General features: G+C 36.7%; 1 protein-coding gene across 5 annotated transcripts in view; it reads left to right on the top strand.

Annotated features, from left to right (window-relative positions):
* The window catches only part of AKAP6 (A-kinase anchoring protein 6), a 281727-nt gene that overhangs the window by 239754 nt on the left and 29089 nt on the right, over positions 1 to 12884 (top strand). For all 5 annotated transcript variants that reach the window (XM_061367603.1, XM_061367602.1, XM_061367601.1 and 2 more), the window contains one exon: positions 10612 to 10827. In XM_061367603.1, the coding sequence (XP_061223587.1) occupies positions 10612 to 10827 (216 nt within the window). The remainder of the gene's footprint in view (positions 1 to 10611; positions 10828 to 12884) is intronic.

Here is a 12884-nt window from a genome sequence, read left to right as displayed (position 1 = left end):
AACTTTCATTCCATCATCCCATTTGGACTGTGAAGCATGAACTATGAATTCTCTGAGGATTTTTTACCTTGATTCTTAGTTTTTAATTAATCAAGATCTCAAAATTAATCATAAACACTATCTGGTTGTCTAAAACCATTTTGCCCCAAAAGTGCTCCCTTTACTGATGGAAAGAAAGATGATTAGCCACCAGGGATGGTTAGATCTGGCATGCTGCAGAGTTCCACAGAGGTATCATGAACTACCTGCATGCACTGCTGATTCAGCAGTGGCAATGGGTTCCTGAACTAAAGCTGGGGTTTGACGTGGTCGTTACTGTAGTAAGGAGATGAGCCTTTTGTTCATCAAAGGTCAGATGCAGCAGTACACCGTACACCATCTTTTGGTGGAGAATAGCTTAGTAGCTAGTTTTAGGCTGCAGTGTGGACTGCAAATGTAAGAGATTTAACAAAAACTCACTGTCCTGTCTCCATTAAGGTCTACTTTGTAATACTGCATGTGATTGTACAGTTTACTTGATTGTCTATAACTGCCTCTTTGGAGCCATAGTATTGCATTTTCAGTTGAAGATCTCTCCAGTATTAGTGGATTATTGATTGAACGATTTTCTCTGGAGCCATTAAATCCTACTAACAAGGTTTTTCTTTAACTGGTGGATCATTGGCCTAGTAGACCATTGCCTAATTTTGGTTTCAGTACTGGACAGGTTTCCCAACCTTCATCTTTACAATTAAGTTAATATATCATAGTCCCAGTAGGGAACAATATTATGGACTGTATTAGTACCTTTATTCACACTAAAAATAATTTCAAACTGCCAGGAAACCCATTGATTTTAGTAGAATTATTTGCAAGGTAAAGTATTACTCAGTATGAGGAAGAATATGAGTGTAAAAGGAACAGGCCTTCAGTATACATTCTGAAGTGTTATTGCAATCCTTATCACAAGTATGAGATGTCAGTCAGGAACGGGATTTACAGGCTGGCAACATATTACTGGAGACAGCAGAACAGCTTAGATTATACTTACTGCAGAAAGTCAATGAAAAAAGCCCCCAAAATGACGTGTGTGAGTTCCTGTCCTTTGCAGGAGGATTCCCTTCCTGGTCTGTTAGGAGAGTGATGAATTTCCTCACTTCAGAGTAAAACTGAAGGCCTGGTCTCTAATCTGGTGGGCTTTCTGTGCATTTTGCCGGTGGCTGATGATGCAAGGTCATCTGTAATGCGCCACCTCTCTTTTTATCACAGTGATGCTTATTTTCATGTTTTAGGCACAATTAGAGGAACCTCAGTATATTAGTTAGTCTAAGCTTTAGTGAATGAAAGACAGCCTGTTTTGTGCCCTCTTTGCTTTCATCCTACCTGCTTCTTACCCCAGTACTGTTATCCAGGCAGTGGAAGAAAGATGGTTGAAAGTGTGATAATATGAGTAATGCTGAGCCTTTAAGACCATTATACACAAACAGCCACCTCAGCCAGACACTGGGATTTTGACAACCCTTAGCTTTTTGACTGCTGTTCACAGTTCATCTTGACCACATCACCTGCTTCTGTCCTCACTCTAATTCTAGCCCTGGGACTAAACTGTGCATGTCAAGGGTATGTCTGACTAACCTGTACAGGAGGCAAGTTAATGTTAATTTAAAATTTAACATATTTATGCAAACATTTGCCTAAAACTTATTTATGCAAGTAGGAAACTGAGGTAGGCTAGCCTACTTCAGATATGAGTGAACCTATCTCATCACAGTGCTGCCTGGCTCTGGTTGATTCTGCTGTAATTTCCCTTGTTGAGGACTTTTAGTTGAACTGAAACCAAAAAGTGTGTGTCTATGTATATATTTGTGATTAAGATATGGCAAAACAAAGAAAATAGTGATTTTATGTTTTTATGACATATCTATTCTCAGGATGTGTTGGGTTTTTGAAATAAGATGAGAAAAAACATTTATAGAAAAGCCTGCTTGTTGTCCTTGCTTATACAGATACACATGAAAGCATCATAATATATTTTCCTCTGTTTAGCCCAGAGCAGCTCAAGCTGTACATTTTTGAATCCAGGCTAAATTTGCTTCAGTGACAGAAGAAAAAAGACAAAGGAAATATTTATTTCCTTACTCATTAGATGTGTTTATTTTCTCTTTCCTATCACTTTGCCTGTCCTGAAGACTCTAAAAGATTAGTCTAATTTATATTAGGTTAGCTGCTTTCCCATAAAAGGTAATACTAATGCACTGCTGGATGTCTTTTTTCCTGTAATCCAGAATAGAGTAAACTCTCACTACATTTTGGAATATACCAGGCCCATTGCACAGGGACAGCAAAAATGCATGTCTACCATCTGTGGGAGAATTAGATTAAGAAAGGGAGTAAATACAACATTAACATCCGAACCTCATCCTGAGGGTTACAGGTATTGATGTACATTCATGCAAGGAAGTTCTTCCTTTAAAGGTTCTTAAAGATTAACTGTTCATTAAAGATGGCTGAAATTCTGATACCTAAAGTGCTTAGGCAATTAGAGGGGGTTTCTTGCCATCTAGTGTGTGATGTATGTTGAGAAACATTTTTATTTCTTTCAAGCTGTAGTTCCAAGTGAATTCCCAACATGTGGAAGTAAAGTTGAACCTAACTTACGCCTTACTTGATTTTGTAAAGTTTCTACCTGTACCTTAATTTAATCTCTTGAATTTCCACACACATTCAAAACTCTGCCCAGTGTTCTGGCAAAAAATTCAGCTGTGTAATGTCCACTAAAGGCAAATGAGTTCTTGGATAGTATGGTTCAGGATTTGTTACAAAAGCACAACAGTACTGATATTTATTCTACTTTTCTTATTCCCTACTCTTATTTTAGCATTTTCTGGGGGCAAAAAAAGAAACATGAGCAAATCGTGTCACTTCTTTCAGTATTTTTCCTCTGGATCTTATTCAGTGGAAAGAGAACTTCTCAAACTGAATGAGAAGGCAGCACAAACCAAAGGCACTTCTAAACACAAACAGTGCCAGACCAGAAAAATGAATCCTACTGCTATCATGTCTGGCTCCTCTGTCTGAATGACTTGGCTTATTCCCTGGAACCAAGTTAAACCCAACTTTGCAATGTGTAGTAGATAGCTTTAAAATATTTCAGTGTGACAATGAATGCAATTAATCCTCTGTATGAAACACAAGAAAAATAAGGCTTGGAAAAGCTATGCTGTATTTCAGTAGGGAAGATGCATTTACAGTTTTTCTTTTATTTTAAAAGTTACCTTCCTGTAATTGCACACTAGTTTAGAGCTAAGATAGGAGCATCTTAACAATAATGGGCACTTTTTTAACAGATTATTGCCAAAACTGCATTCTTTATTCCAGGGAGACACTGTAATAGATACCAGTGCTTTAGTAATGATACAAGCAATCTGTAAGCTATTATATTTTCTTTTATAGTAACTTAATCTTCATATTGTTTTATACGTCTGGAATTTTAATAGTGTTTTTAATTTATGAAGGGAAGTATATTACATATTACTAGTTACATGGGAATATGAGCTAAATAACAGACCATTGAACTATATTCTTCCAAACAAATATTTTGAAGCACTTAAATGAGCATAAGGAATAGAACAAAGGAGTTAAAAAGTATTGTACAGATATAATAGCAGCTTTTATGGAATGAGCCCACAAGTATCTATTCTGGATTGCTACTGGTTTTAATGCATACATTGTACTTCTAGAGAAAAATGGAAAACCATATGGGTACTTTTAGAATGCTATTTTAAAATAAATATTTAATTTAAAATAAATGTATTTACCTTATTAATAAATGTATTTGCATTATTGATTGTAAATATACACAAATTCCCACTTTTTTTTAAATGCTAGTGAAATGAATGAATGAATATAAGCACTTGTTTATATGTAGAATGTAAGCGCCTACATAGATGTTTGGAGCCAGTGCAAAAATGAAGTATTTTTTCCTATTTGTTCATTGTCATTTTTAGTATGTGTAGAAACAGACACAGTTGACAAGGAATATAGCGTAAGAGAGATATTTTAACACCTTGCTAAGCAATGAGCTACAGAGAGATGATCAACATAGCAATTTAGTGCTTCTAATGCTATTGAAAGTAGGACTTTTAAATAAAAGGAACCAGTTCACTGTTTTGAAAGAAGTTATATTCTATTTTAAACTGTCATTCTGTATTTCTGCCTTGCAATTAGATGCTATTTCTAAAATGTCACTCCCAGATTCTGTTGTGACCATCATCGTAATAAAATGTGACAGCAAAGATATGATAGCAATACTTTTTCCATAATTAACAGTAAAGATGTCTCAAGGGTTAAGTACAAAGGTTTTCCACTGAATGGTCTGCAAGCTTTGTGCCTTTAAAATCTTTTAATATAGCCAAGACTGGTGACAACAGGGAGACAAATCTATGAACAAACCTGTTTGGAGAGAATAGTTTTGTGGTATGTGATGTATGTTACGTAAATGAGCTTATTAGGACTCTCATCTATTTTATTATTGGTGCCCAATTTAATAGAGGCATTTAAAAAACAATATTTCTGGCTGACTCCTTGAAATGAAGAAGATACATTGATATAATTGAGAGCAAATGATTGCATGTTGTGCCATTTAATCATGTCATTTTTCAATTGCTGTTTTTTGCACCTCACTGCATACTTATAGAATATTTAGTTTCAGTATAGATTAAGTCCCACAGTACGCAACTGAGTAGAGTTCCCATATTAGGTGACATTTTCTTTTAACCTTGAAATCAGCAAAAGCACACAGGTTTGGCAGTATTTTTCTAAAAGATGACAGGTCATCATTCATTTCCCGTCTTTTTTATTTTGAGGAATTACTTTCTTACTAACATTTTTGCAGGAATTACTGGGTTTCTTTGTAATTCAGAAGCAGAAATTCTTATTTTCACCTGTAAGAATGTCCTGTAAGAATGGAATTTGAAATATGGGGATGCATCACCCAGACAAGAGAATTTCCAGCAGGTATTACCATTTCACACAAAACACTGAAAACTACATTCTACCCAACATTTGTGAGAATATTGTTTCCTCTTTTCCCTTCATTGATATGTTAATACTGTTAGCCATGATACTTAAAAGTTTTTCATTAGCACTTTAGAAAACCGAAGTGCTTCACTAGCCAGAAACCAGAAGGCAAATTACTGTTTTTCAAGAGTTGCTATTTGATTGTTGTACTCATAAGGGTAGCTTTCGTTGCCTTAATTTCTGCATATGGTTGTTCTACTAAATAACGATGGTTCCATCTTCATTTTGTCTTCCATCAAGCACGAACTATTGCAAGGGAGAGAAGGGTATCATTCCCTCCCTCACATACCCACATAGAATCATAGAATAGTTAGGGTTGGAAAGGACCTTAGGATCATCAAGTTCCAACCCCCCTGCCATGGGCAGGGACACCTCCCTCTAAACCATGTCACCCAAGGCCTCGTCCAACATGACCTTGAACACTGCCAGGGATGGAGCATTCACAACCTCCTTACGCAACCTATTCCAGTGCCTCAGCACCCTAACAGGAAAGAATTTCCTCCTTATATCCAATCTAAACTTCCCCTGTTTAAGTTTTAACCCATTACCCCTTGTCCTATCACTACAGTCCCTAATGAAGAGTCCCTCTCCAGCATCCCTATAGGCCCCCTTCAGATACTGGAAGGCTGCTATGAGGTCTCCACGCAGCCTTCTCTTCTCCAGGCTGAACAGCCCCAACTTTCTCAGCCGATCTTCATACGGGAGGTGCTCCAGTCCCCTGATCATCCTCGTGGCCCTCCTCTGGACTTGCTCCAACACATCCATGTTCTTTTTATGTTGAGGACACCAGAACTGCACACAATACTCCAAGTGAGGTCTCACGAGAGCAGAATAAAGGGGCCAGATCACCTCCTTCGACAAGAAGAAAAAGTAAGCCTTTAACAGACCAAGGTTAGACAGAAACTTCCTTTTAGATCTGTTCATTCAAGAGTTATCTGAAGAAAATCTTATTTCATTTTCCTAAAAGCACCCAGTATTGCCCATACACAGAAACACAAAATAAGCCTAGAAATAGCATTTGTCTCAGTATACCCTGGCATTTCTTCTGAACTGGAAAGCACAAAGAAAATCCATCTGTATAAGTTACTATTTTCCATCTTCCAACTATTTTCAAAGCTCTGTTTTCAAAGCATCTCTACATGTATCTTTACTACTCTTACCTGTAAGGTGAAAACAAGAAAGACGGAAATGCTTGAAATACCTTCAGATCCCGTAAAAACTAATTCCCAAACAGTACGTAATAGATGATGCTGCATAAATCATATCTCAACATTTCATGTAGTGATTATATGTGGTTTATGTGGATTTGAATGAACTAAACTAATCTTAAACTGACTTTTAAACTATTTTTAAGCACAAGTAGTGCTACTGAAGTTGCTGAGAACCTCAGGACTTTTAAATGGCTAATATTAAACACCTGTTCAAGAACCTCAATGGAACTGTGCTTCAGTAGGCAACACATTGCATTGTTTGGGAAAGCCAACTTCCCAACCATGTTCTTCAGTCTTACAGAGCAGGTGGTGCAGCACAGCTAGGGCATTGATACATTGCAGGAAGTATCAGGTAGGGATAGAGGAGGTTTGGGGGCTTGAGGGGTCTAGAATTCCTCAACTCCCCATCTTTCTATGCCTCCCATATGCTCTGGCTCTGCCTAAAGCTGCACACATTTCACATTTCCGACTTAGGAGTCACAGAGCTATGTGGAGCACCTTCTGTTCAGATCATGGCTATGTTCATGCCTATAGATAGTGTCATTAGCCCATGGCTCAGAAAGACTGTTTGATGTCATTCGACTCAGCAGGAGCTTTTCCAGATGATTTAAGGCATGGTATTAACAAGCTGTGAAAGTAGTTTCAGCTAGCCCTTTTTGGCTATGCAGGTGATAACTTCAAAGCAGTGAAAATAGGAGTAGGCAGAGGGAAGTAAAATCTTCCAAGATTCTAGCACTGTGGACAGGAATTCTCAGTATGGGAAACTGTGACTTGTAATAACATTATAACAAATAACACCTCAATGTTATCAGGGTATCTGTTGTGAAGCAAAGGACTCTGACACAAAGTCAAGTTCCGCAGCTGCAGTTACTGTGTATGCTCTTCGCCTGCAGCAAAAACGTCAAGTGTATTAATTTGAGTCTCACTGTAAATGATTTAAGTGAAAGTGTTTCTCTCATGTTTGCAAAAGCTTGAATTGTATTTACAGTTACCGCAGCTCGACAGACACATGATATTGTGAGGACCCACAATCGAAACTGTCTGATCTCTTAATCTGTACTTCAGCAAATCTTTTTCACACACAGGAGACTAAGCGAGCCTGAGTGATGCTCCTCAGTCTACTGTTAGATCATATCCTGATTTGCTGAACTGTCCAGTATCCAGTAGCTTATTATAACAGATGTAGACCATCAGGCCCAAGCCTCAGTATAGATACTTATCGTTTCTCTTTTTTTTTTCTTTTTTAATTAATCATGAATGCTAGCTGTTAATTCGCAATGTAGAATGCACCTTGCAAATAATTAAAGCAACCATGGTCCTGGAAGCATAGTTTGTGTGTACAATTGACATATTAAAAGGTTTTTATGCAAGCGTGCCATTTTAACTGTAACAGAACATGGGTGGATATACAACACTGTGAGATACCATGTCATAGGATACAGCAGTTATGGTGTTCCTTTAGGACACTGTATACCAGACCCTAATACTAGTTTAATTCATAATTGTTAGTGCTCTTATATAGAGCTTAAAGATACCTTTACATGATTAAGTTCCCTGGCTTTTAAAGTATTGTTGCTATAGGAAACTCAACACAGTTATATACAAGCACTTCATACTTCTCCAGTTTAGTATTAACCATAATCTCATGTAATAAAATTGAAACAAAAGTGTCATAGGCCTAACTGTACTGTCACAGCCATGTAAATCAGAAATAGCTTCAGTAAAGCTACTGTTATTAAGCTAGTGTAATACTGATGTAAATTAGAAATGAGTTGGATACTGTAGCTCTGCTTTCAAGGTAACACAATGTAAAGGCCTCAGTTATAAAGGCTTATGAATGAAATACTCCTTACCTCATCATATTATATGGTATTGCATCAAAAAAAAAGAACAATATTTATAAAAAATGACATCATCAGATAGTTCAAGGTAAGTTAATGTTGCGGGCCAGATTCTGTATTGACTTACATGAATTATTGCATATCTATATAGATTTGACTGCCGTCGGTGTATGACTTACATCACTTCCACAAAACTGAATTGCTTAGCTGTTATAAAATGTAAAATAAGAACCCTGGCTTTATCTTTGGGTAGATATTTTGGTTTTGCTTGGGTTTTTTTGACATTAGTCTAATGAACGCGTCAGAAAGGAGATGTGCCAGACATAGTGGTTACATCAAGAACTGTGAAGGAAGCTAGTAATGAACTCTAGGAAAATAAATAAGGGCAAGTTCAGGAGACATAAGTGAAAATGCAGCTCTGGTATAAATTGAATAATAAAATTCCTGGTCATATTTTGCCATAAATAGTGGTTTGGGAATTTGTCATTCACCTTATTTAAAATTCAAAAATATTAAAGGTATGGGGTTCTCTCATTATAGAAGTAATAGAATTCTAGCTATTACAGAGTTAGGGCAATTTAAATAGCTATAGAAGGCATTATATCAATAAGTAGAACATCTGTATGAAATGTCCACCTGCTAATATACTACTCAGTGTACTTTACAATGAAATGTACTTAATCATTTTAAGACATCCTCAAATGAAGCCTTATCAGGATTAACATTTTGAACACTAATACTTTTAGGCATTAAAACTTACGCTTTAAATGAGGTTGCATTGTCTTGTTTACCCTTGTTGATTAATAAGCAATCTGTTAACTGTTAGAATGGCCCAATTGTGCCAGTGAAAGTAAATTAGTAATTCAGCTGTGTTTGTGGGTTTAATCATAATTTCTCTTGAAGGCTTTGAATAAAAAAAATTGCACACTACCCATAGGAAAATTAAAGATGTATTTTTAGATGTGTATACTGATGTTTTGCTTCAGACTTTCAGCTTAGTATTATTGATCAAGCACATCTAACATAAAAATACTTCTTTGAGGTACAATATTTCTAAGTATAAATACCAAACTTTAAAGAAAAAGTGATATTAAAATTTGGAATTTGAATTCACTTTCTATAGAATGTTATTGATTAGCTAGTAACATTCAGGAGGGCAGGTCCTGATTTTTTATCAGTTAACACTTGTGAGCAGCTTTGAGAGGTGTGATGGCTTTTTTTTGTTTTGCTGTTATGATTAACTGGAAGCTTAAAGCCAAATACAGAGTCTTAAAAAAAAAAAAAGAAAAAAAAAAAGATCGGAAGATAGTTCAGACTTTCTCATGGGGTCATGCACTTTCATCTGTAGCATCCCACAGAGGGAAACAGATGTTGGCAAGTTACAACTTAAATTATCTGGAAAGCTCCCACGTGTGAAGCACAGTCGCATTAAATTCAGGAGTAGCACAGGCCTGTGATAATAGTTAAAATCTTGAACCATGCAATGCTGCAGAAGCATAGGATTCTGAAGGTGGGCCAAAGCAGTCATCCTCACATGCGTTTGTGCCACTGATTCATAGATATTATTAGTAAAATACATTATGAGTTAATAAATTCCCTATTTGACCTTGAACGGTGGGAGAGTGTGACTCTGGATAAAACCATGCTCAAAATCACTCCATATCATTAACTGCTTCCAGGTGGTAGATCTCTCTTTAGTTTTGTCATGTAGGGTGCATTGTTTTTTTACTGCTGTTCAATAAGATTCTCAATGTAGTTACTTGATTTCTGGAATAGAACCAACATATCTTGGCTCCCATCAATATCCAGCAGTATCAGCACTTAGTGATTGTCTCCTATCATGCAGTTCAAGTCAGACTGCATTCTTCGTAGCAGTATGATGAAATAAATGCAGTGAATTAATAATCCTTAAGAAGGATACAGTTATCATAGTATTGTTACATTTAACTGAGTATAGACCTACCCTGGAAATACTTTATGAAAAAAAAACTTTTGTAGAGAACTTTATACTGAATTTTATCCTTCCTTAAGTCTTCTTCTCTGAAAGGGTACATATGACCCATAATGTCTATTGGTCTTTTTTCTAAAAATACATATATTCTTACTGCGTGACTACATTTCATACACACATCCCGGATTTTTCCTAAGGAATTTCTGAATTTGATTACTGTTTGGGTAACTAATTTCATATGTGTCCCAGTTTAATGCAAAAGGAAGAATAAACCAGTCTACATCATAAAACTTTCAATGTTATTAAGATAGATATGTATAGCATTTGTTTGAAGAAAACTGAAAGTAGCTGTACTCCTGTAGTATTAAGATTATGACTGTTTATCTGAAGATAAAACTCTAAGCTTTGCCACTAAATATGGGAATTTATGGAAGAGCTGAAAAAAGCTATTGTAAAACAGAGATTGGGCACCATTAAATATCAGATAATAGTAAATGTTTTAATCTCCACAGTATTCCACACTGACATCTGTTGTTTGTCTATCCTGCAGTCTTTATGCTGTGAGATCAAACAGAGACGTCGTGGGGTAGCCTCTGTGCTGCGATTATGCCAGCACCTCCTGGATGAGCAGGAGACCTGTAACCTAAATGCAGATCACCAGTCTATGCAGCTGATAATTGTAAACCTTGAGAGGAGGTGGGAAGCCATTGTCATGCAAGCTGTCCAGTGGCAGACTAGGCTACAGAAGAGATTGGAAAAAGACTCGGTGAGTGATACTTGCTTTAAAAAGATCTCATGTGGTTTCATTCTTCACAAGACAAACTTTTTCAGTGTGCTTTCTGCTGACTGAAGATGCTATTCCTAGTCTTTACTGCCAACAATTGAAGCTTTAGTTTTTCCCAGAGCATCGTATTCTATGGACAAGACTGATTACTGAGATAAACTCACAATGTACGTTTTCTGTTTGCTTGATATTTAATCTCATTACATCTGATCTTGTCAAATAATGAAAATAATCCTCTATTGCCAAGTTGCTCAGTACCTAGTAGAACTGGGCCCAGAGACATATTTCACTGATTGTAAATATATTTCAGAAAAACCATTTTCTGTGTAAGTAAGACTGGTTTTAATGAGCATCCCAGCAGTAGAAGTATATTTCACATAGAATGCCATGGATATGTGATTAATATACAATTCTGTGTTATTTGAATATAAGTAAAATGCATTAATTTGCTTTTATCTCAGGGAAATGATTCCTACAAGGCAAAATAGCGCTTTGCTTAAACCATCCATTAACTGGCATAAATTAGACAGATTTTCTACAGCATAAAACTACATTACAAAGCAGTATCTACATTTAAACAATAAACCATAGGGGGAACAAAATAATCCCTCCTGTAAGACCATTGGCTGCAATGGATGAATTGGCTCAGCGTGTGTTGTGCTACTATCATAATGCTGAAGTCTCTATACTGCAGTTACATTGACAGCAATGATAACTCTATGTAGTTCATATACTGAAGAACCTAGATGAAATCTGAGAATGTGACATGTTTAGCTAACATAATTTTTTAGGTTTATATCAAGCAAATAAAAGGAAAATAATGGTTGACACATATATGCTTCCTAAAATTATCTAACAGTGAAATACTACTTTTAACTTCTTTTTGCTAGACTTCCTTTACAAAAATAACAGAAGCTGTATTTCACTAGTGCCGTTAGAGTAGTGTGGTATGAAGGTATACAAGATATTTTTCAGAAATACTGTCAGTTCCTAAGTGAAAATACTATTAGTCTAAATGGGCCAAGAAACGGTGACTTAGTGAGAAGAATGCTGTGGATGAGTGAACTGTTTGAAGTAGAAGTAATCTGTTGCTGTCCTACTTTTACCAAATGTTATAAAGTAGGAGTGCACCTTGCCTGTTTGTTTTATTGGCTGCTTTGCTTCAGGTATTGAGACAGAAATGGGACTTGAAGAAGGAATGGGTTTGTACAAGCTTTCAGGACGAGTAAAACAATATGTGTCGTATGAGGTGACACAGAAAGAAGACATACAAAAGCAGATGGAGTGTCGATGTTGGTTTTGTAAGCATAAGAGTAGTTTATTGATAAAAGATTTTTTTTTCAGCCTTTCCGTATACATCTATATGCAGAGAGGGAAATACTGATTAATGAGGAATGCTGTTGAAAACAGTCAAGACCAGCTAAGAGCTTTTACTATACAACAAGCAGAAAAACGTCAAATCTTAATGATGCTAATGAAAACCCTTTGGGATGGGTTTGATGAAAGAGACAACAAAGTATGCAGAGAAAGGCAGAAAGCCCAAATCCTGCTTGACATTACATTTCACACTCTCTATAACTACCCGAAATGAGGATGGAGAGAGGAGGTGGCTGGTTTCTTCTCCCAAGTAACAAGTGATAGAAAAAGAGGTAATGGCCTCAAGCTGTGCCAGGGGAGGTTTAGTTTGGATGTTAGGAAATATTTCTTCACTGAGAGGGTGATCAGACATTCGAACAGGCCACCCAGGGCACTGGTGGAATCACCACCCCTGGAAGTATTCAAAACTCATGCAGATGAGGCCCTTAGTGACATGGTTTAGTGACATGGCAGTGCCGGGGTAAAGGTTGGATTTGATGATCTTAAAGGTCTTTTCCAACCCAGATGATTCTGCGATTCCTCTCATAGATGTAGTGAGAGCTGTAGATGTCGCAACTGATGCAGATTACCAGAAGGACAATAGTCATACTAACAGGTCATGAAGAAAAGAGGATGTATGATGAGGACAGGGCAAAAGTTCCATTTTGTCTGTATTTATTTCA

The sequence above is a fragment of the Neopsephotus bourkii genome, unplaced genomic scaffold (genome assembly GCF_033783945.1).
Source record: "Neopsephotus bourkii isolate Nb327-2 ecotype Australia unplaced genomic scaffold, CSIRO-AGI_Nbou_v1 NB_1388, whole genome shotgun sequence".
Lineage (NCBI taxonomy): Eukaryota > Metazoa > Chordata > Aves > Psittaciformes > Psittacidae > Neopsephotus > Neopsephotus bourkii.
Note: the sequence above shows the minus strand (reverse complement) of the source record. Positions and strands in the feature narration are given on the sequence as shown.